This window comes from Astatotilapia calliptera, chromosome 17 (assembly GCF_964374335.1).
Source record: "Astatotilapia calliptera chromosome 17, fAstCal68.1, whole genome shotgun sequence".
Taxonomy (NCBI): domain Eukaryota; kingdom Metazoa; phylum Chordata; class Actinopteri; order Cichliformes; family Cichlidae; genus Astatotilapia; species Astatotilapia calliptera.
In genome coordinates, this window is record NC_137438.1 from 39,207,083 (window position 1) to 39,226,323 (window position 19,241).

Consider the following 19,241-nt stretch of genomic DNA (forward strand, 5'->3'; position numbering starts at 1 on the left):
ATTATCAACTGCGCGTGCTCGTCTTGTAGTCGGGAAAAATGGCGGCACTCCTGCAACAGGAGTTGGAGGCTTCCGAACTAGCCAAGCTACCAAAAACAATTCAAAGTAAACTCGAGAAAATTGTTTCTGATCTGCGGTATGAAATCGATTCATTAAAAGCCCAACACGAGCAATTCCGGGTTGACAGCGGTAAGTTATTCCCTGTTATCCTGATAGCTAGCTGTGCTAAAGTGTTTGCTTTGCTTACAGTGCATGCATGCCCGTTTTAAACCGTGCAATGTTAAACCTCAGAAGTTTGAACGTACTGAACATACTAACCGTCCTTTGTTTGTTACTTCATTTGTCCGTCAGGGGCTTTAAAATGTTGATTAAAGCTATCAAGCGATGAACCTGCGCTTTTCCAATAACAAGAACGAGATGCTAGCTAATGCTAGCACTAGTTAACCCTCTGAGCTAACCACTGCTTTTCATAGCAAACAAGATGTAAATAAAGCAAGAAGGCGATGATTCTGTCTTCTTGTCTTAGCTGTTTTTGTTTACCTTCTTGTTACAGAGCAACAGTTCTTCGAAAAAGTTAAACAGCTTTCCCAATGTCAAGAAGACTTCCTGTCTCACACTCAAGAACATCTTAAACTCAAAGATGAGTTTAACAGACTTGGTGAGAATAATATATTTAGGTTTTCTGATCGGACTCGGACTGATTCCACTTATGACTCCACAATGTTGACCTTTATTCTTTCTGCTAACTTTCTTTTTTTTTCCCTGAAGGAGAGGAACTCCAAAGTGTTCGCGAGAAGAACCGAGAATATGAATCTGCACAACAGAGGTTGTCATCAGAGCAGGTAGGGAATCCGAAAATCACCGATAACCGCTTTGTGTTAAAGAATGTTTCTAATTTATTTTAGTCTATCGGGAACTGCAGTGGTCATGTCCTCTGGAGCCTGAGCATTTATTATTGCTGTTGGTGTGAGGTTCAGAGTAATTACGAACAGTTTTAGAACAATCAAGCGTTTTTTAGCAAGAATGTTTGTAAAAACTGTACGTAGGCAGGTGATCAAATCAAACATAACAATAGAAAAAGGTTTAACACAGTTTGACACCCAAGATTTAAATCCTACTTGCGCTTATGCCATAACTTCCACGTTTAATATAAAAGGAGCCCATTCCTTCATTTTCATTAATAACACTGGATTGACCAATCAGATCTCTTAACGTGACCAGCCCCTCCCCTTTTGCACTCATGCACCTTGTAGAAGTTTCTTGATAATGAAAATATATGTGTAAAGAGGGAATGTCTGCGTTACTAAACTGCTTTGGATGCTTTAAGGATTTAAGATGTGCTTAATTTGTAAGTATTATAACACTAAGCACTCTGTTTAAATTCATGCATTTGTTTAGACTGTGCTGTCCAAAGCCAAAGATGAATTGGAGGCAGAAAAGCGAGAACTTGTGCGAACACTGGAAAGGAGATCCTTAGAAGTGGAGAACTTAAATGGTATGAAAAGAACATTTTTATATAACTTCATATGTATTGCATCTATATTGTAAATGTAAAATCTCACCTCTACATAACAGAGTCATTTCTTTTGCTCTTCCAGATGACCTGAGGCAACTCAATGATAAGTTGGTGGAAGTGAACTCGTCAAAGATGACCCTGCAGATGAAGTTGGATGATCTCGAAGCAGCTGAAGTCAACATCAAAGTGAGTTGATATTTTCATGTAGATTTAATATCTTAACACCACCTGCGAGAGAAAGTTGTTTTCTGTTTTCTGCGGTTATCAGCAGATCACTGATTGAAGTTGTCATCTATTCTAGTATAAGGAGAAGCGAATGGAACAAGAGAAAGAGCTGCTGAACAGCCAGACAGCTTGGCTTAACGAGGAGCTGAAGGCCAAGAGTGAGGACCTGCTGTCCCTGTCCCGGCAGAAGGGTAACGAGATCCTGGAGCTGAAGTGTTCTCTGGAGAATAAAGAAGATGAGGCAAGTCCCTTTTTTTGTTGATTTTGGTTTTTTTGTTTTTTCTTTGGGATGTTTATGTCTGAAGAAGTTTGTCGCGATAGTCTTGGTTTGTTACTTTGATCTCAGTGCTCATTGTGCCTTGAGTGTAGGCAGTTATTTATTTTGAGACTGTGTAGAACCTTATTTGACTTGTCATCTGATGCCATTTGTGATTTCTAGATGAAAAAACTCCAAGATCAAGTGACCAGTCTGAAGACATCAAACGAGAACCTTCAGAAACAAAATGAGGAGATGATCAGCAAACTCAAAGAAGTATGTCTGTTTGCAGACAGTAATTCCTTTTTAATCAAACCCTTTGGTATTATGTAAACTTACATTATAATGAAGGCACTCGGAGTGAAAATGAATGGTTGGATTTGAACTTGTTTTAGGCCAAGGAGCAACACACCAGCATGGAGGAGAAGTTACGAAATGAGCTCAATACCAACATTAAGCTTTGCAATTTACACAAGGTATGTACACGTGCAAAATGAAACCATGTGGTGTGGTACCATTATTTCCAAGTTTGCATTGGTAAATGATTACGTTACGTTATGATTGTAGCGCCCGTGATCAACAACTTCTAAATTTGTTACCAGGATTCAAATTCAAAGATTCAAAGTGTTTATTGTCATGTGTCACAAGAGAAAAGTCATTTCTTTGTGCAATGAAATTCTTTCTTTGCTGACCCACAGATGCCGGTTAATTATTGTTTGTGTGTTCTTGGCTCAATAAAATTGTTATAGGGAACTTGTGATTTAAAAACATAATCTTTGAGTGTTTACATATTTAATTAAAATGACAGTGCTTAAGCTTTACGTTTGTAAATGCAATGAATGCCTGCATGTATTTGCTCGGCTTCTTTGCCGGTGTTTGTTATACTTCACCGTTTATTCTGGCAGGGAGCAGCTGCAGATTCTGAGGCCAAAAGCAAAGAGCTGAGTCAGGCGGTGGAGGAGCTGCACAAGCTGCTGAAAGATGCCGGTGAAGGTAAAAGGCTCCTCTGTAATCATGTTTTCTATCCTAGAAGGACAGAAGATGTTCAGTTTGTTTGCTCGTGTAGTTGCAGGTTGTTGGGATTTTAGAGTCTTTGTTTTTCTTCCCTCCTTGACAGTCAACAAGGCTCTCGAGGATAAGTTGCAGGAAATGAATGGCGTCACAGACAAAACTGTCGGTGAGCTAAAGGACAGGATTCAGGGCCTTGAGAAGGAGCTGGACAATGCCAATGAACTGCTGTCAAATTCCAAACTTAGAGGTCAGTGGAGTTGATTTTTATTCCTGTCTTCATTTCATTGACATGCTGATTATTTGTAGGCAATGCAAAATTAATTTTCTGGAACTTCAGCCAAGCCTTGCGTGGATTTATTTTATTTATTTATTTATATTTAATGTGATCATTTGAACTTTCTCTTTGTCTGTCCAGGCCCTGTTGCCTCAACATCCATTCTGACAGAAGAGCAAATGACAACAATGTCTCCAACAGCCGCTGCTATATCCAAGATAAAACCTGGTATGAAGCTGACTGAGGTGCGTACAGCTCAGGGTTAAGTTTCATTACAAATTTCATTACTCTAGAGTTGTGTGTCTTGCTTGTTCGGATTTCTTACCGACGTGTGTTGAACTAACAACAAGATGTTTGATTATCACGTCTTCAGTTGTATACAGCATACGTGGAGAGCCAGGAGCAGCTGCAGTTGGAGCGGTTGGAGAACAAGCGAGTCAACAAGTATCTGGACGACATTGTGCAGGAAGTGGAAGCGAAAGCCCCCATCCTGAAAAGGCAGAGGGATGAGCATGAGCGCATGCAGAAATCAGTGGCCAGCCTTTCTGCCAAGCTGGAGCAGGCTGTTAAGGTTTGTAATGGAGCCGCGTTGTTTGCGTGATCAAATAGATTTTTGCTGCTTTTTAATTGACAAGAAAACCGTAAACAGTGACTGCTAATAACAAGCAACGCTCGAGCTTTCCGTTCACGTTTGTTACAGGAGGTTCACCGCCTGCAGAGCGAGGCCGACGAGGCCAACAAGCGCTCCTCGGTCCTGGAGAGAGACAATCAGAGATTTGAGCTTCAGCTCACTGACATGGCTCAGCAGGTGGGTTCGTCCTTTTCTTTGTGTGGATAAACTTTGTCAGTCTTCAAAATAATGACCGAAATAATCAAATCACTCAAATAAAATTTCTCTACTACCCCTTATCGTTTCTTCTAGGTTCGCGTGCTGCTGATTGAGCTCGAAGAAGCTCGTGGGAACCACGTGATTCACGAGGAGGAGGTGAGCTCAGCTGATGTCAGCAGCACGTCAGAGGTGATCAGCCAACACTTGGTGACTTTCCGTAGTGTGGAGGAGCTTCAGAAGCAGAACCAGCGTCTTCTTGCGGCCCTCAGAGATCTCAGTGAAGCCCAGGAGAAGGAGGAGTTTGAGGCTACCGGCAATAAGTATGTTACAATGTTTAATGGCTTTTTTAAAATGTATTTATTTAGCCAGAGTTTTGCATCTGACCTAAAATATTATCTCACCTTTTTCCCCCACAATGAACTGTCTCAGGCACGGGGAGCTGGAGCAGAGTTTGGGGAAGGCCCAGGCTGAGCTGGAGTCTTTGAGAGAGCAACGCAGCCAGCAGATAAAGATGACCGAGTCCATTGTGAGGCAGAGGGACATGTACCGAGTCTTACTGGCTCAGGCGACCGGAGTCAACTTCCCACAACAAGGTAAGAACGTGAACACTTGCATCTTGAAAATCATAAACGAATACTGTTTATAGAATTCGATACACTAATTTCACAGCAGTTTTACACGTTACACAGAATTTGAATATTTGAATATTTGAGTTTGCATGTTGTTCGCTCTGGCTTCCTCCCACAGTGCAAAGACATGCAGTTAGTGTTAACTGGAAACTCTAAATTGCCGATAGGTGAGAGCGAATCGAATGTCTGCCTCTGTGTTCGCCCTGTGACAGACTGGCGACCTGTCCAGGGTCTGCGCTGCCTCTCCGCCCTCCCGCGACCCTGAAAAGGATAAGCAGAAGGGCACGGATGAATATTTGATTGTTTATCCACCAGGTACACCAACTGAAGAATTCTCCCTGACGTCTACCCCACGTCGTTCCCCCGCGGCCACTCCCACCGCAGGAACACCCACCGCTCTTGTTTCCATGGCCACAGAGTCTGCTGAGGCATTGGAGGCCAAGGCGGCTCTGCGACAGGTGAGCTAAATTTGCCTCACAAGACGGAAACTGAAAATATTTATTTCTTTTATTTTATTCTTTTATTTCTTTTCTTCATTAAAAGCTTGGGACTTTGCATCGTGTTGCTCATGCTGGCCACCAGATGGCACAGTGCCCACATAAAGACGTTTGTAGGTCTCTGAATCACAGACAGCAGTGTGTTTATTGGCAGACTTTATTGGCTTTTAAATGACTGCTTAGATTCTATCAAACGTTGGATGGCTGTAAATTTCCACCAACTCAACGAGGGAAAACTGAAGTCCTCATATGTGCTCCGGACAGATTTGTATCTCAGATAGTGAAAGCCCTTGGTCCGCTTTCTGTGTATGTTAAATCCTCTATCAGGAATTTAGGTGTCACTTTTGACTCGCTTTTTATTATTTAAGAAATGTGGCTAAGTTAAGCCCTATTTTATCTCGCCCTGAACTGGAGATAGCTATACATGCACTTATTTCCTCACGCTTGGACTGTTGTAACTCTTTGTTCATGTGTCTAAGCAAAGGTTCTCTGGATCGTCTGCAGGTTGTGCAAAACGCTGCAGCTAGACTTTTGATAAAATCCTCCAAGTATTCTCATGTGACACCGTTGCTGTTTCAGCTACACTGGCTTCCTGTTGAATTTAGAGTTCATTTTAAGATCCTGGTCTTGACATTTAGAGCCTTGCATAGACTGGCACCAGCCTACATCTCCGATCTGCTACAGCCTTACGTCCCCAGCAGGTCCCTGAGGTCATCTGATCAGGGCTTACTTGCTATAAAACAGACTAAGATGAGAATTAAGGGTGACGGAGCTTTTGCCACAGTGGCCCCGAGACTGTGGACTCTCTCCCTCAGACATTAAGATCTGTGGACTCGGTCGTTGTTTTTAAAAAAAACAACTCAAAACTCACCTTTTTAAAACTGTTTTTGGTTACATTTCTGCCTGTTTTATATTGTCTGTTTTACCCTTTTATTATTTGTTATCTTATGTGCAGCACTTTGTGATTCTGTCTAGAAAGGTGCTATAGAAATAAAATTGTATTTATTTATTTACTAACACCTCTATCAAAGTAAATAAAATGTCTGGTTTCTTTGCAGTTGCAGGACGTCTTCTCCACCTATAAGAAGGAGCGCGCGGAGAGCGAGAAGGCGATGACCGAACAGAACGAGAAACTCCAGGAACAGCTCTCGGAGCTCCGCTCCCAGAATGCCAAGATATCCACACAGCTAGAGTTTGCTTCCAAAAGGTAATTTAAAAAAAGTGTGGGGGGGGGGGGGGGGGGGGTGTAGCAGGAACAGAACTTGGGAGCATGTGAACTTTTCAGGGGAAATGTCCACTGTTAAAATCAAACATTTAATCACAAGGACATCAGTCAGCAGAAGTGACGTCAGCTTTTTACGCTCTCAGGTACGAGATGCTGCAGGACAATGTCGAGGGCTACAGGAAGGAGATTGCTTCACTGAGAGAGAAAGGACAGAAGATGGAGGCTGCCACACAAAAGCTTGAACAGACCGTCCACACGTTGAATGAGGATCTTAAAGAGTCCAAGGAGAAACTCGCCATGGCTGAGGTTTGCCCCGTATCCAGTGTCATATTTGTGCTTCGGATCACTTTGGAGTTGGACGTGTCCCTGCTCCAGGATATACTGAGACACGTACTGTGAACTGAATCTCATCCACCTTTTCAGGGCCGTGCTGAGAACTTGCGTAAGGAGAGAGACATGCTGAAGCTGGTCGAGTCCCGGCTGAGTCAGGAGAAAGAGACGATTCTGAGCCAGCAGCAGAGCCAAAACCTGCTGCTGACCAACCTCCAGGCTATTCAGGTAATCTGAGGTTGTTTTTTTTTCTGTCAGTGTCTGACTGTCACATCTTCACGTAAACAAAATTAACGTTACCTTTTCTGTTCTTTTAGGCCACTCTGGAGCGCTCTGAGGTCGACACACGTCAGCGTCTGAACAGCCAGCTAGAGAAACAGGAGCGAGAGATCTCCCAGCTACAGAAGAGGCTTGAACAAGAAGTGGAGCAGCGCCACCTGCTCAGCAGAAACCAGGAAGTAGGCATCCAATAAAACAGTTTCTATCATCTTTTGTAGGCCAGAGAAGGATGCAGATATAGTGCTAATGATTTTCTTTTTTTCATATGCACAGATTCAGTTAATGGATGCAAAGAGGCAGTTGGAGACACAAGTCGCCTTACACCAAAAAACAAAGGAACAACTTCATGCCGCCGAGTCTGAGCTCAACACCCTCAGGATGCAGCAAGGCAGCATCGAAGGGCGTCACATCCTGAGCTCCCCCTCTACACCGATCGGCAGAGGTCGGCATTAAATGTTTACAGACAGAAGAAGTTAAACTAACATTCACAATAAAATCCAGACACGTACAAACCTAAATTCTTTGTATGTTGTCGGGATGTCATGAAGTACCACGAGGCATGTTTAGCGTCGTCATTCTTTTGGATCCTACGTTCTAGTTTGAATGTTTGAGACGCAAGTAAATTGCTCAGATGTTCCAGTTTTATCTGAACTTTTAAAAGCCTGAGTGTTGCACTCAATGTCTAAAACCGCGCTCCTTTTGAAAATCTGTGGGAACTTAAGCACAGGTTCTTCAAACTTAATTGGTATATTTGATTAGTGCACATTTGCGTCCCCCTTTCTCACACAACCACTTCAAAATGCTTTACTCGCTTGCAGGCCTGCCTGGTTCAGATCAAGACAGAGAGGACCTACGAGGCCGCCTGCAGCTTGCTGAAACGCGGGTTGAAGAGCTTGCAGAGAGCCTCCGGGCCACCACATCCAGCATGGAGCAGTACCAAGCGATGGCTCAGAGCCTCGAGGAATCGCTGGAGAACGAGAAACAGGTTGGGGGCTCGATCGTGAAACAACGTCAGCTCATAAAACATCCAAATAGGACAAAAAATATGAAAGTGGAAAACATTCAAAGGGTTGTTGCTGTTAATCAAATAAAAAGTTGTTTTAGTTTATGTTGACATTGTAACTTTATATGAAAGTACAGACGATACAGATGTGATTCAAGAAGCTTCACAGTCTGTTACTGTATGAAAGTTAAAAAGTAGCCACGAGGCAGCTCAATATTATTTATTATTGGTGTACACAATGATCAGGGTTGAGATCGTCTCAACAATTACAAATTTGGCACGTTAAGTTTTAAAAATCACGTAAATGTTTTGTTTTTCTAAATGTAATGTGACGTGTGTGACAACCAGGTGACGGAGCAGGCGCGCTCATCCATTGAAGGCCGTATGAAGGAGGCCGAGGAGCAGCGCTGCAGACTCGAAGAGAAGCTTCTGCAAGCAGAGAAAGAGAAGCAAGACCTGAAGGAGCAGAAGAAGAGTGTCCTGGCTGCTCTGGAGGAACAAGTACGAAAGCCTTGTTATAACCAGGCACAAGTGAAAAATGCGTTTACTTGTTTCTGTTACTGGAAACATTTTTGTTTGTTTGTGTTAGATAAATGACCTGAAGAGAAGTCTTAGCAGTGCCCAGGCAGACCACCAGGCAGCGCTACAGCAGGTTGCAGTCGTTGAAGCCCAGAAACAGCAGGCTATTAAGGACTGCCAAGATCAGGTAAGCAGTCATAATAAAATATTACATGGAGGAAAATAATCCAAGTGTGGAATATTCTGGTTTGAGGTCACTTAATGCAGGTAAAAATCAAAAATATGAAGTAATTTGTGGGGAGAGGGGAAGAAATGTTGAGAAACTCTGATATGCAGAGATTGACTCCAAACCTTCTTTTGCTCTTCAAGGTTAAACTGGCAGCTGAAGCTCAAGATAAATATGAGCGGGAGATGATGCTGCACGCAGCGGACGTGGAAGCCCTGCAGGCAGCTAAAGCCCAGGTCCTGCAGGCTGCAGAGCTCAAACACCAGCTGGGGGAGAGAGAGCAGAGGATCAGTGCTGAGCTACTGGAGGCCAGAGTGTCATGGGAGGAGCAAGAGAAGATCCTCAAGGTTTGTTTTACATTACATAAATAGATTAGATATGTTATGTTAGATATATTATGATATGTTTTAATTCGTCTTAACTCGTCTGACAGGAGGAGATGTCCAAGATGGAGAGCCGCTATGAGGAGCTGCAAAGGCAGAACACCCTCCTTCATGAGCAGATCCAGGCCATGAGCAGCAAGATGGCAGATAATTTGCAGCGTGCTGCCAGTGAAAGTTCCCTCAACATATCTTTGACTGAAGAGGGAAAATCCCAGGACCAGCTTCTTGAGATTCTCAGGTAACGGGCTTATCTAGCTTACACTGCAGGATGTTCTTGCACAATCATGATTTCACTATTTCTAAGAACGGTTGATCCGCATTGTTCATCACAGGTTTGTACGTCGGGAGAAGGAGATCTCAGAGTCTCGTTTTGAGGTCGCCCAAGGGGAGACTTTGCGTTACCGTTTGAGGGTGGAGCATTTGGAACGAGAGCTGAAGGAGGTGCAGGACAGTTTGAGCGCTGCTCGAGAGAGGATGCAGGTTTGTTTGTTTACTCGTTGACTCAGTAACTTCTGGTTTGCGGCTGTACCGAGCGCGCAGATCACCTACGGATTTTCTTTATCTTACACTTTACTCTGTTTCAGGTGACAGCGAAGACCCTGGCTCAGCACGATGAGCTGATGAAGAAGACGGAAACGATGAGCATCCTATTGGAGACAAACAAGAGTCTGAGAGAAGAGAGGGATAAGATGGAGCAGGAACTGCAGCAAACTCAAGCCAAGGTCAGTCTCACTGATGACTTGAATCTCACATGTTCTCCAGCAGTGCACTGGAGATTAGTTTCTCATTTGTACACTATAACCACTCGATTATCCAAATATTGCAAGTGTTTAAATTTGATGTTGACAACACCCACGAGAAGAGCGTTATTTTATTTTCCCTTTGACGATCAGTGCATGCTACGTGGAGTCTGGAAAGTCTTCTGTACATTTCAAATTTTGCGTTAACATCTACGTATTTTAAGAGTTTTGGTGGTCAAAGGTTATTGTGACCATAAAAATGTCCAAAAACACCAACATGTTGAATCTGAATGGTCAGCTTAATTTATGATCACTATTCACACCTGTAACTCACAGACAGGGTGAGTTATAGTGAATGAGTGCCCACGTATCAGATTTCTGTATAGTCTTACATACACTCACTGTGTTGTCATCTAACTGACATAATGCTTTCCGTAGCTGCTCACCCTAACCATCAAAAATGGATGCCTAACCGTGACCTAATTGTAACCCTGAGACTAAAACCACATTTTGAGTCTGAAAAATGCTTTCAAACTCGCGGGGACCTGGATTTTGTCCCCATAAGGGCTGTTGGTCCCCACAAAGATATGTAAACACAGAAGATGTGTAAAAAATAAATAAATTCAACCGACACTCGTCAGTCCGGTCGATATATTCGCACATGCGCAGACTTTTTGATGGGCGGAGCAATGTAATCATGCACGGATTTGCGCGTTAACAAGAGGAAGTCCAAACATGGACGAACTAATTTCCAAAAAAATTAAGGCTGTCAGCGTTAACGCGGTTAACGATTAAAAATTATTAACGCGCTCAACACATCTGGAGCGCAGAGTGAACAAATGCATTGACGGAGACATTTCAGGGATTTTGACTCAGTCTGCGCACAGATGGGTTAATTGTTAATCGCATTTGTCTTGATGACGGCGCATTAACGCTGACAGCAATAAAAAAATCTAAAGTCACCAATTTGGGATTTCTTTGGCTTTAAACCAGATGAAAGAGGTAAACCTGAGGATGTAACCAAAGCGGTGTGCCGCTTGTGCAGACGTGTAGTGCGAGCAAAGGACTCAAACACGACTAACTTGCATTAACATGTACGTGCTGAGTATGCTAGGCTATCACCAGCTTCTGCAGGAACAAGCATTTGCTCGCAGATGAAACAGGGTGCTATTATTATGTTTTTTCTGTTGACTGCTTCTATTAGCTCCATCACTATTAGCAAACGTACTCATGGGCAAATAAATAAGTCACTCTTGTAAAAACGATCGCCAGTGGGCTCAGCCTATCGGTGATAGTCGACGTATTCGTTCAATCGCCGAACCCTAACAGACACACACAGAGTCTAGACAGACATAAACTGCAGACTTGACAACTCGGTGGAGGAAATCAGCAGCAAAGCGGCAGCTATGTTTGAAATCTTCTCAGTGCGCGAGTATCTCTTGTGTGTTCAGGTGCAAAAGCTGGAGTCGGACATCTTGCCACTGCAGCAGGCCAACTCTGAGCTGAGTGAGAAAAGCGGCATGCTGCAGGCAGAGAAGAAGCTGCTGGATGAGGAAATCAAACGCTGGAAGGCTCGTACTCAGGTCGGTGCAAAGACCCAAATATAAACAAAAAGATTTTATTTTTCATATGAAGGGGAAAAATTACGTTTGTCATGAGACAGACTTCTAAGTTGTGAGATGAATGACTAGTTGTCCTTATGTCGCTCTAGCATTTGGTGAGTCAGCAGAAAGATTCGGATCCAGAAGAGTACAAGCGTCTGCATTCTGAGAAGGAGGCGCATCTCAAACGTATCCAGCAGCTGAATGAGGAAAACAACAGACTTAAATCTGAGGTGGTCAGGTGAGGAACTACATACAGGTGCTGAACTGGGCTCTCCTGGTCTGTTCTTTCTTCCCCTGTCTTCATTCATTTTAGTTTTCTCTTCTTTTCTCTCCATAGGACAAATAATCTTACAGCTTCCCTACAGAACCAAATACAAAGCTTGCGTGACAGTATGAGTAAGATAACCGAAGACAAGAACGGGCTGCAGAAGGAGATTGAGACCAAAAACCATGAACTCCAGGAGAAGATGCGAACCATCGCACAGATCAAGAAGATCGGACGGCGTTACAGGACGCAGTACGATGAGCTTAAGGTGGCGCACGACAAGGTACTTGTTACCATTACAGCTTAAACTTCAATCCAAAGCCTGAAGTTAAAGTGGGTGGTTGTAAAATGTGTTTTAATTTATCACGATCTGGTGATAAATTAGTTCATCAGTAGTACAGTTGTGCTTCCTTGAGGTTAAACTTTAACTCCATATGTACTCCAGCTTGTAGCTGAGGCCGCGGCAGGCCCATCCCAAGAGGAGGAGGCTCGTCAGGCCTCTGTTCAGGAGCTGCAGAGCCTCAGAGATTCTCTGAGTCAAGCTGAAGCTCGGAGTGCAGACCTAGAAGGACAGCTGGAGAACATGAACAAGGTAGGAAAACTTGCTGAATCCCCCCGTTTTATATGCGCTGATAAACCTCTATACTAAAAGTTCTTGGGAGGGTGGGAAAAAAGCAAGTGTTTAGACAATTCTGCACGCTTACCTTAGGTGGTCACGGAGCGCGAGACCGATGCACGTAACGCCCAGGAACAATCATCTCGGCTACAGACGGAGCTGACCAGGCTGCGGCAGGAGCTGCAGGATAAAGCTTCTCAGGAGGACGCGCTCCGACAGCAGATGGCTGAGAAGGAGGAGAAGACCAGGAAAGCCATTGTTTGTGCCAAGCAGAAGATCAACCAGCTCATGGGTGAGGGGACAACCATAAACTCCTGATTTTTACCAGTTACTTGCTCTTCCTCACATCGCTTGGCTCTGCGTAACGAGCATCGCTTCTCACTTCGAATCTGTGACTTTTGCTATTTATGATCAGGCGCTAAAGACCAGTTGCAGAAGGAAAACGAGGAGCTAAAACAGCAGCGTGAGGAGCTGGAGGTGCGAGTGAGCGCTCTGAAGTCTCAATACGAGGGCCGTCTGAGTCGGCAGGAGCGAGAACTCCGAGACCTGCGAGGTCAACAGGAGAGACAAGAGCAGCGAGATGAGCCAGCTGAGGCAGGTCCCAGCAAGGTGAGGATGTTGTTTACTTTAGTCTACTTACACTGGTTCGCTGTGATATAAATATTTTAATGTTTTAGGTATGTGTCACACAACTAAAACACGATTATCTGCAAGCGTTGCTAAAATTGTGTCTTTATTTTATCAGTGTTCTCTATTTTGATGGCTTAACTATGTTGGACTGGAGAAGTACGGCGAGTTTAGTGACCGTTCGGCGTCCTGATTCTGAGCATTTTCTTTCTTTCGGTGCTTTTAGACCCAAGAGCCGCAGAGGAGCACAGAGCAGAGGCAGATCAGCCTGAAGACCACTCCAGCTGCAGACAGGGGCAGGTAGGGGCACTATTTAAGCATGGAGGAGTATTTAAAAAGTCTTACTCAGTATGCATCAATGCATTTCGTGAGTTTTGTATTTGTCTTAATGCTGACTTTATTCATTTGACTGGTGGCTGGTCCACACTTGCACTTTTCTGAGTTTTTGCTGTTTGACACTCGTTTGGTCGTGCCGCTGACTTCTGCAATCTCAAAATGAAATGGCAGTGTAGGTGCCACGTCTGGACTTTGGAGGAGAGAGTATCATTTTCTTAGTGGATCTTTGAGGTCCAGAGAACAATGACTCATCCTAATGCTTGTCTCCGTCAGTGCCAGCACCTCCGAGCCTCCAACCGCCAACATTAAGCCTACACCTGTAGTTGCTACAGCCAGTAAACAGCCCGTCAACCCAGGGAACAAACCCACTCCGAGAGCAAGCATCAGGCCCATGATCACCCCAGCTCCTGTGCCCACTCCTACGCCCACTGCTACGGTCATGCCCACCACCCAGGTGGAGACGCAGGAAGGTAGGTTTAACGGCAAAGCTTTAGCTGAGCTGTTAGCGAGTCCGTGAGTAGGAAACTAACCGCAGGTTTGGTTTTTTTAGTCATGGTAAAACCTGCAGTGTTTGTAATTTTTATTCTTGGACAGTGATGCAGCCAGCTGAAGGGCCACCAGTGGAGCACGTGACCGTGTACGGCAGTGCGAGCGGCTCGGTGCGCTCCGCCAGCCCCAACGTCCAGACGACCTTAGCTAGCCCCATGCTCACTGTGCAGCAGACCCAGACACAGGCCACCGCATTCGTTCAACCAACGCAGCAGCAGAGCATGACCCATACAGAGCCAGCCAATCAGGAGCCACCGCCTGTGGCGATCGAGGCCACGCCTAGCTCGCAGGTGGAGCGGCCGTCAACGTCGTCCTCTGTGTTTGGAACCGGTGAGAGATGATGTTTTTGAAAGCCGAGGCGATATTTTGTTTTAGACGACGAGGTTTTTTCTTAATTCTTTAACCAACGATAGCCACACTTTCTCTCCAGTGTCAGCAACACCGGGGACATCAGCAATGTCCAAGCGTCCTCGGGAAGAGGAGGAGACCGCCAGTGTGGTCACTGACACTGAAGCCACTCAGGAGGACACCTCGCGGGCTCCCATATCAAAGAAGCTGCGCATTATCCAGAGAGTGGGTCCAGAGGTGAGGCTGGACTGATGCACATAAAACTCCATGGTTTTGATTGTTTGTTTGTTTTAAATTTGAGCGAATGTTGATGCGCCGGTTCTGATTGTAGGAAGAGGTGCTGGCCGAGGATAGCGCTGAGGCCGAGGGAGTGGTGCCGACAGACAGTCTAGACGGTGGAGAAGGAAGCCAGGTTGGCCCAAACATTTTTAGTTTTGTACATCAGCTGATAATTACCATCATTTAAATCTTTGCAGTGATTAAAAGTAAATAAATAGACTCAATCTCAAAGCTGCCAATGAGGATTTCATAATGTTGTACCATAAAACAGTTTTCACCATTGTAGCAGTACCATAAAGTAGTCTTGTGATAATGTTGTCACATTCATGCAGGAATTGTGCTGATATCTAGTTTGCATGATGTTTTGCGTTGTCACTTTTTCGCCCTGCAGACGGAGGCGTTTTCCACGCTGGAGGATGGAGATGAAGGCACAGCCTCCCAGTCCCTTACAATGGAGCAAGAGGTTACCCTGAGCCAAAGCGAGACCACGCAACAACTGCAGCAGGAAGTGATCGTTATCGTAACGGACACAGAGAGTGACGAAGAACAAGAAGAGGAGGAAGACGAAGACGAAGAACAGGTACGGCAGTTTTGTTCAATTTTTTTTTTTTTTAAAGACGACATTTAAAACGGTGAAAATTTGTCTTACAAATTTGCCGGTTTCCAGGACTACGATGACGAGGATGAAGAAGATGAAGACGAGGAGGAGGAAGATGACGAGGAGGATGATGATGACGGAGAGATGGGAGAGGAAGGAGAGGACAGCAATGAGGGCAGCGGCGATTGCAACGAGCCCTACGAAGGAGACGACACAGAGGTAAGAGTACCTGCAGCTCCAGCTGTGACCTCTGCCACCCACACGCCGTGTTAACCCTTCCCACTCGCTGCCTTTCCCGCTCACACACTCAGTTTTTCCACACGCTCTCGTTTCACCGTCACTTACATGCTGCCCCTGTGTCGTAACGTCCTGTCTGCGCGCCTGTGTTGACTTTAGCTGTTTACATTTTTACTCGAGTCTTCGTTGCACATATTCAGTAGGATGAGTCAGTGTCTGCAAGGGAACAGCTAACGAGCTTTTTACTTGTAATCTTTGTGTGAGGTTTTGGAATAATGATACACGTGTTATATTCAAAGGCAGGTATCTGAACCAAGTTAAATAGAAACTATTCTCTTTATACACGATAGAAAATGTTAAATAGCAGCACGGATTAAACTATAAAATGTGTAAACAAAAACAGCTTAGTATTACTTGGGTAACAAACATGTACCCACAGTTACTGTCCCTCCATTTAGAAAGACGGATGCATCAGAGTGAACTTCATTCAACACCGACGTCGGGTTTGAATACATTTTAAATTAAAATGTATGAATGCTGTATGCATTTTGTTCATTCCTAAGTTGAGTTGTGAGTCTATACCAGCCAAAATACTGTTTTTGGTTATTAGCATTTAAAATATAAAGGCTCTCTAAAAGTAACACAGAATTAGCTGCCTTTCCAAAAAACCCCAAAAACCTTTCAGAAGTAGTTACGGTTTGCATAAAACCCTGTTTACTGTTTCCCTGCCAGGCTTCTACACTTCTAATGGGCCAACATTTCTACACAGCTAGGATTTGGCACGTTCTTGACAGCGTTTAAGTGCATTTTTAGCGTTTACATGTGGACGGAGATATTTTTCAAAAATGTAGTTTTCAAAAGTAGCCTACGTCCACACATACACGGGTAAGTTTAGTGACGGCAGCGGGGAAAAAGCTGTTTCTGTAACTGCATCTTGGCGCTAGACACCTCCAGAGAAGCACCTGAAATTAACTTAAAGTCATTAAATTTTTGGTTTTATTTTGTTGTATTTATCTGCGACACCTTAAAGGCCGGTTCGTGAAAATATTGTCGGGCACAAACCGGTCTGTGGCGCAAAAAAGGTTGGAGACCGCTGCCGTAGAGGACGGGGCCGTTCTTAAGAATCGATAAAGCCATCCGTAGTACCTGTTTAGAGTACAGGGAGGCTAAGCCGGACTCGCCTGTTAGACCACTGGACCGTCTCACTATCTGATTCAGAGTTTTTCTCTGTGACGGAGGTCAAACTTCTTCTTTTTTTTTAACCTCTCGGCTTCTCTCACGGTTGTTTTAGTGAATCATAATCTGCATGTGATGCTCTGCCAGTATACCCTGGCACTGCTCCGTTTTATGACCTTTCTCTTTCGGCGGTTCCTCTCACTCATCAAAGTTATGTTACTCGTTGGTCTTTCCTTCGTTTGCCAAATTTAGCCTTTTTTAAACTCTGAGTGGTTTTGAATTTCTTCTTTGACTCGTTTCCTTTTATTTCCCCTCGTTTCTCAGGGAGCTGACGTAACGGAGCCGGGCACTGAGACGGAGGAGAGTCTGGGGGCGTCCGACTCCACCCAAAGGCCGGCGGATTCCCAGACACCCAGCTGTAAGCTCCAGGAAACCCTGTCGAATACGTAGCTGTGCCTCAGACTCTGCATGCGCTCACAAACCGTCCCGCCATCCAATTAGTATCCACAGTCTGCGATGACTGAGAAAGATGTCGTGTTGTGTTTTCTGTCTGAAAGCGGGCGTAACAAAGGTCACTGCTAAGAAGAGATTTGCTTTACGGGAAAAATAAGCAAATTAACCCGACTCACTTATGTTTTAGGTAAAAGGAGGTTTAAATGTCACAAGTAACTGAGATACTGATTATAAAGGGAGTTACTTTGTTTACATTTTTGGTGTTTTAAAGTATATTTATCTAAAATCTTATTTTCTCTTGTTCATTTGAACCTTTGAATTCTGTTTTAGTTGAGAGTGGCACAATGGAGGCTTTCTCTGCAGAGCAACCCACAAGTTCTGGTACACGCATGCCCCAGTCGCCACGGAGACCAGTGCATCAGCTGCCTTCACAGCGTATCCCAGTGCGCCGCCAGTCAGTGGGCAGACTTGCTCCCGGTGTGCCGGGCAGCGCTGTGAGTCACATCGAAAGGCTGAGAATTTACATCATGATACTCCTACGAACCTCTGTGTGAAACCTTGACCCCCTTTTCTTCCCTCTTTCAATCTGCAGCAGCACTTTTTCGATGAGGATGACAGGATGGTTCCCAGCACTCCCACTCTGGTGGTGCCTCACCGCTCTGATGGTTTCGATCAGGCCATCCAGTAAGTGTCGCACACATCGGGCCGCAAGTTGGAACACAGAAAACCTTTTAAAGGTTTTAAGGAACTACACGTTTATACAAACAGTGAATCATGTCGAAACTTCTCCTGGTTTCATTGTGACCTGTAGTTTGTGTAATTCCACTGAAAAATAAATCTTGTCAGTGGAAAAATAAATATTTTGCAAATGTAAATTAGGCTGGTTGTATAAGTGCACAGCATTACACTAATACTCTGTTGATGCACCTTTTGATTTGTTCAGTTTTCTTGGGTAGCAGCTGGCGTGATACACCGTAGTGTAGTTTCCCCACTCTTTGTTGCAAAGCACTCAGATTATGAGGACATCTCTGCACCTCCGTCTTCAGCTCACACCAGTGACGTGGCTCCGGCTGGCTCATTCAAAACTTCAGTTTTCTGTTTGTTGTTTTTAAATGTATCCTCGGTCGTGTTGAAAGGGGAAATTCTTCTCCATGTGAACAAACAACACTTTGTTTTTGTGCTAAACGAACTGTTGGACTTGCAGACTAAAAATTAACCTTGGTCTTAAGGTTGGACGAATTTATCACCCATCGACGATAGGGCTGTTGGATATAACGATATATATCAGATGACGATGTGAAAACGTCTATCGTTTCATTTTACGCTGTCGTTTGTTTCGTGGTGTCGCAAAATAAACTTTTTCCGTCAATTTTTCATCGTTTTGATGTCACTGTAGAATTTCTGAAAGTTCTCTGATATGTAACATAACCACACTACGGACGGACAAGCGACTGTTTTATGCGTTGTCGTTGGCAACAACGACGGTAACACCATCGCGTGCCTCCGCCGTCCATTTGATTATTTTTAACATAAACCTTTCACAATAAAGCTGAAGATCCTGCGGAGATCTTTCAAAATAAACTGAATTACGTGAAATATGATGCAGAGTGTTTACGGATGAGAAGCTAAAAAGAGCCGTCGGGTGCTAAAAAATAAACCTTAGAACAGGCTTTTGCCCGCAGCCGTGTAATAAATGCTCACAAAGAAAACTGCAGCTGTTTAAACTTATGTAACACTCGACTCCAGCTACACGACGCGCAGCTGAAAACACTTCACGCAAGTTGAGCTGCCTGAGATTCACAAAATTTACAGAAAATGTAAAATGTTTGATTATATGTCGTTGTGACGATAAATGTCTGATATCGGGATATGAGATTTTGGTCATATCGCACAGCCCTAATCAACGATAAGCTGAGCCGTTCACCGGTCGTTTTTACAAGAGCGATTTATTTATTTATTTATTTATTTATTTATTTATTTGTCCTTGAGTAAGTTTGCTAATAAGGTTGGTTGAAGCTAAGGGGAGCAGTCAACAAAAAACGGTAATAGTGTGCAGCGATTCACTTACTCAAACTCATAACAGAAGGAAAGAAGGGCAGTGGTCTATGTTCAGAAAAAACAAAACATGTAATTTAAATTAAAGAAAACACAGAAGAAAAACTGGCTTTTTTCCATTATAACTGCGTTTATCTGTCTTACGCACTCAACCAA

The 19,241-nt window shown here is 44.1% G+C and overlaps 1 protein-coding gene across 1 annotated transcript in view; it reads left to right on the forward strand.

The window, feature by feature from the left end:
- tprb (translocated promoter region b, nuclear basket protein) overlaps positions 1 to 19,241 on the forward strand; it is a 22,132-nt gene continuing 2,891 nt past the window's right edge. Inside the window, exons 1-44 of the mRNA XM_026146500.2 lie at positions 1 to 189; positions 554 to 658; positions 769 to 842; positions 1,399 to 1,495; positions 1,599 to 1,702; positions 1,818 to 1,982; positions 2,181 to 2,273; positions 2,393 to 2,473; positions 2,903 to 2,990; positions 3,115 to 3,255; positions 3,424 to 3,527; positions 3,656 to 3,853; positions 3,983 to 4,090; positions 4,205 to 4,431; positions 4,541 to 4,704; positions 5,056 to 5,198; positions 6,296 to 6,444; positions 6,606 to 6,768; positions 6,886 to 7,020; positions 7,110 to 7,250; positions 7,345 to 7,513; positions 7,890 to 8,056; positions 8,423 to 8,575; positions 8,664 to 8,780; positions 8,963 to 9,166; positions 9,253 to 9,440; positions 9,535 to 9,682; positions 9,787 to 9,924; positions 11,394 to 11,525; positions 11,654 to 11,784; positions 11,884 to 12,094; positions 12,257 to 12,403; positions 12,521 to 12,719; positions 12,843 to 13,036; positions 13,281 to 13,354; positions 13,664 to 13,860; positions 13,985 to 14,269; positions 14,370 to 14,524; positions 14,619 to 14,699; positions 14,958 to 15,146; positions 15,234 to 15,383; positions 16,902 to 16,995; positions 17,361 to 17,524; positions 17,623 to 17,714. Coding sequence (XP_026002285.2) covers positions 39 to 189; positions 554 to 658; positions 769 to 842; positions 1,399 to 1,495; positions 1,599 to 1,702; positions 1,818 to 1,982; positions 2,181 to 2,273; positions 2,393 to 2,473; positions 2,903 to 2,990; positions 3,115 to 3,255; positions 3,424 to 3,527; positions 3,656 to 3,853; positions 3,983 to 4,090; positions 4,205 to 4,431; positions 4,541 to 4,704; positions 5,056 to 5,198; positions 6,296 to 6,444; positions 6,606 to 6,768; positions 6,886 to 7,020; positions 7,110 to 7,250; positions 7,345 to 7,513; positions 7,890 to 8,056; positions 8,423 to 8,575; positions 8,664 to 8,780; positions 8,963 to 9,166; positions 9,253 to 9,440; positions 9,535 to 9,682; positions 9,787 to 9,924; positions 11,394 to 11,525; positions 11,654 to 11,784; positions 11,884 to 12,094; positions 12,257 to 12,403; positions 12,521 to 12,719; positions 12,843 to 13,036; positions 13,281 to 13,354; positions 13,664 to 13,860; positions 13,985 to 14,269; positions 14,370 to 14,524; positions 14,619 to 14,699; positions 14,958 to 15,146; positions 15,234 to 15,383; positions 16,902 to 16,995; positions 17,361 to 17,524; positions 17,623 to 17,714 — 6,410 coding nt within the window. The 5' untranslated portion in view covers positions 1 to 38. The remainder of the gene's footprint in view (positions 190 to 553; positions 659 to 768; positions 843 to 1,398; positions 1,496 to 1,598; positions 1,703 to 1,817; positions 1,983 to 2,180; positions 2,274 to 2,392; positions 2,474 to 2,902; positions 2,991 to 3,114; positions 3,256 to 3,423; positions 3,528 to 3,655; positions 3,854 to 3,982; positions 4,091 to 4,204; positions 4,432 to 4,540; positions 4,705 to 5,055; positions 5,199 to 6,295; positions 6,445 to 6,605; positions 6,769 to 6,885; positions 7,021 to 7,109; positions 7,251 to 7,344; positions 7,514 to 7,889; positions 8,057 to 8,422; positions 8,576 to 8,663; positions 8,781 to 8,962; positions 9,167 to 9,252; positions 9,441 to 9,534; positions 9,683 to 9,786; positions 9,925 to 11,393; positions 11,526 to 11,653; positions 11,785 to 11,883; positions 12,095 to 12,256; positions 12,404 to 12,520; positions 12,720 to 12,842; positions 13,037 to 13,280; positions 13,355 to 13,663; positions 13,861 to 13,984; positions 14,270 to 14,369; positions 14,525 to 14,618; positions 14,700 to 14,957; positions 15,147 to 15,233; positions 15,384 to 16,901; positions 16,996 to 17,360; positions 17,525 to 17,622; positions 17,715 to 19,241) is intronic.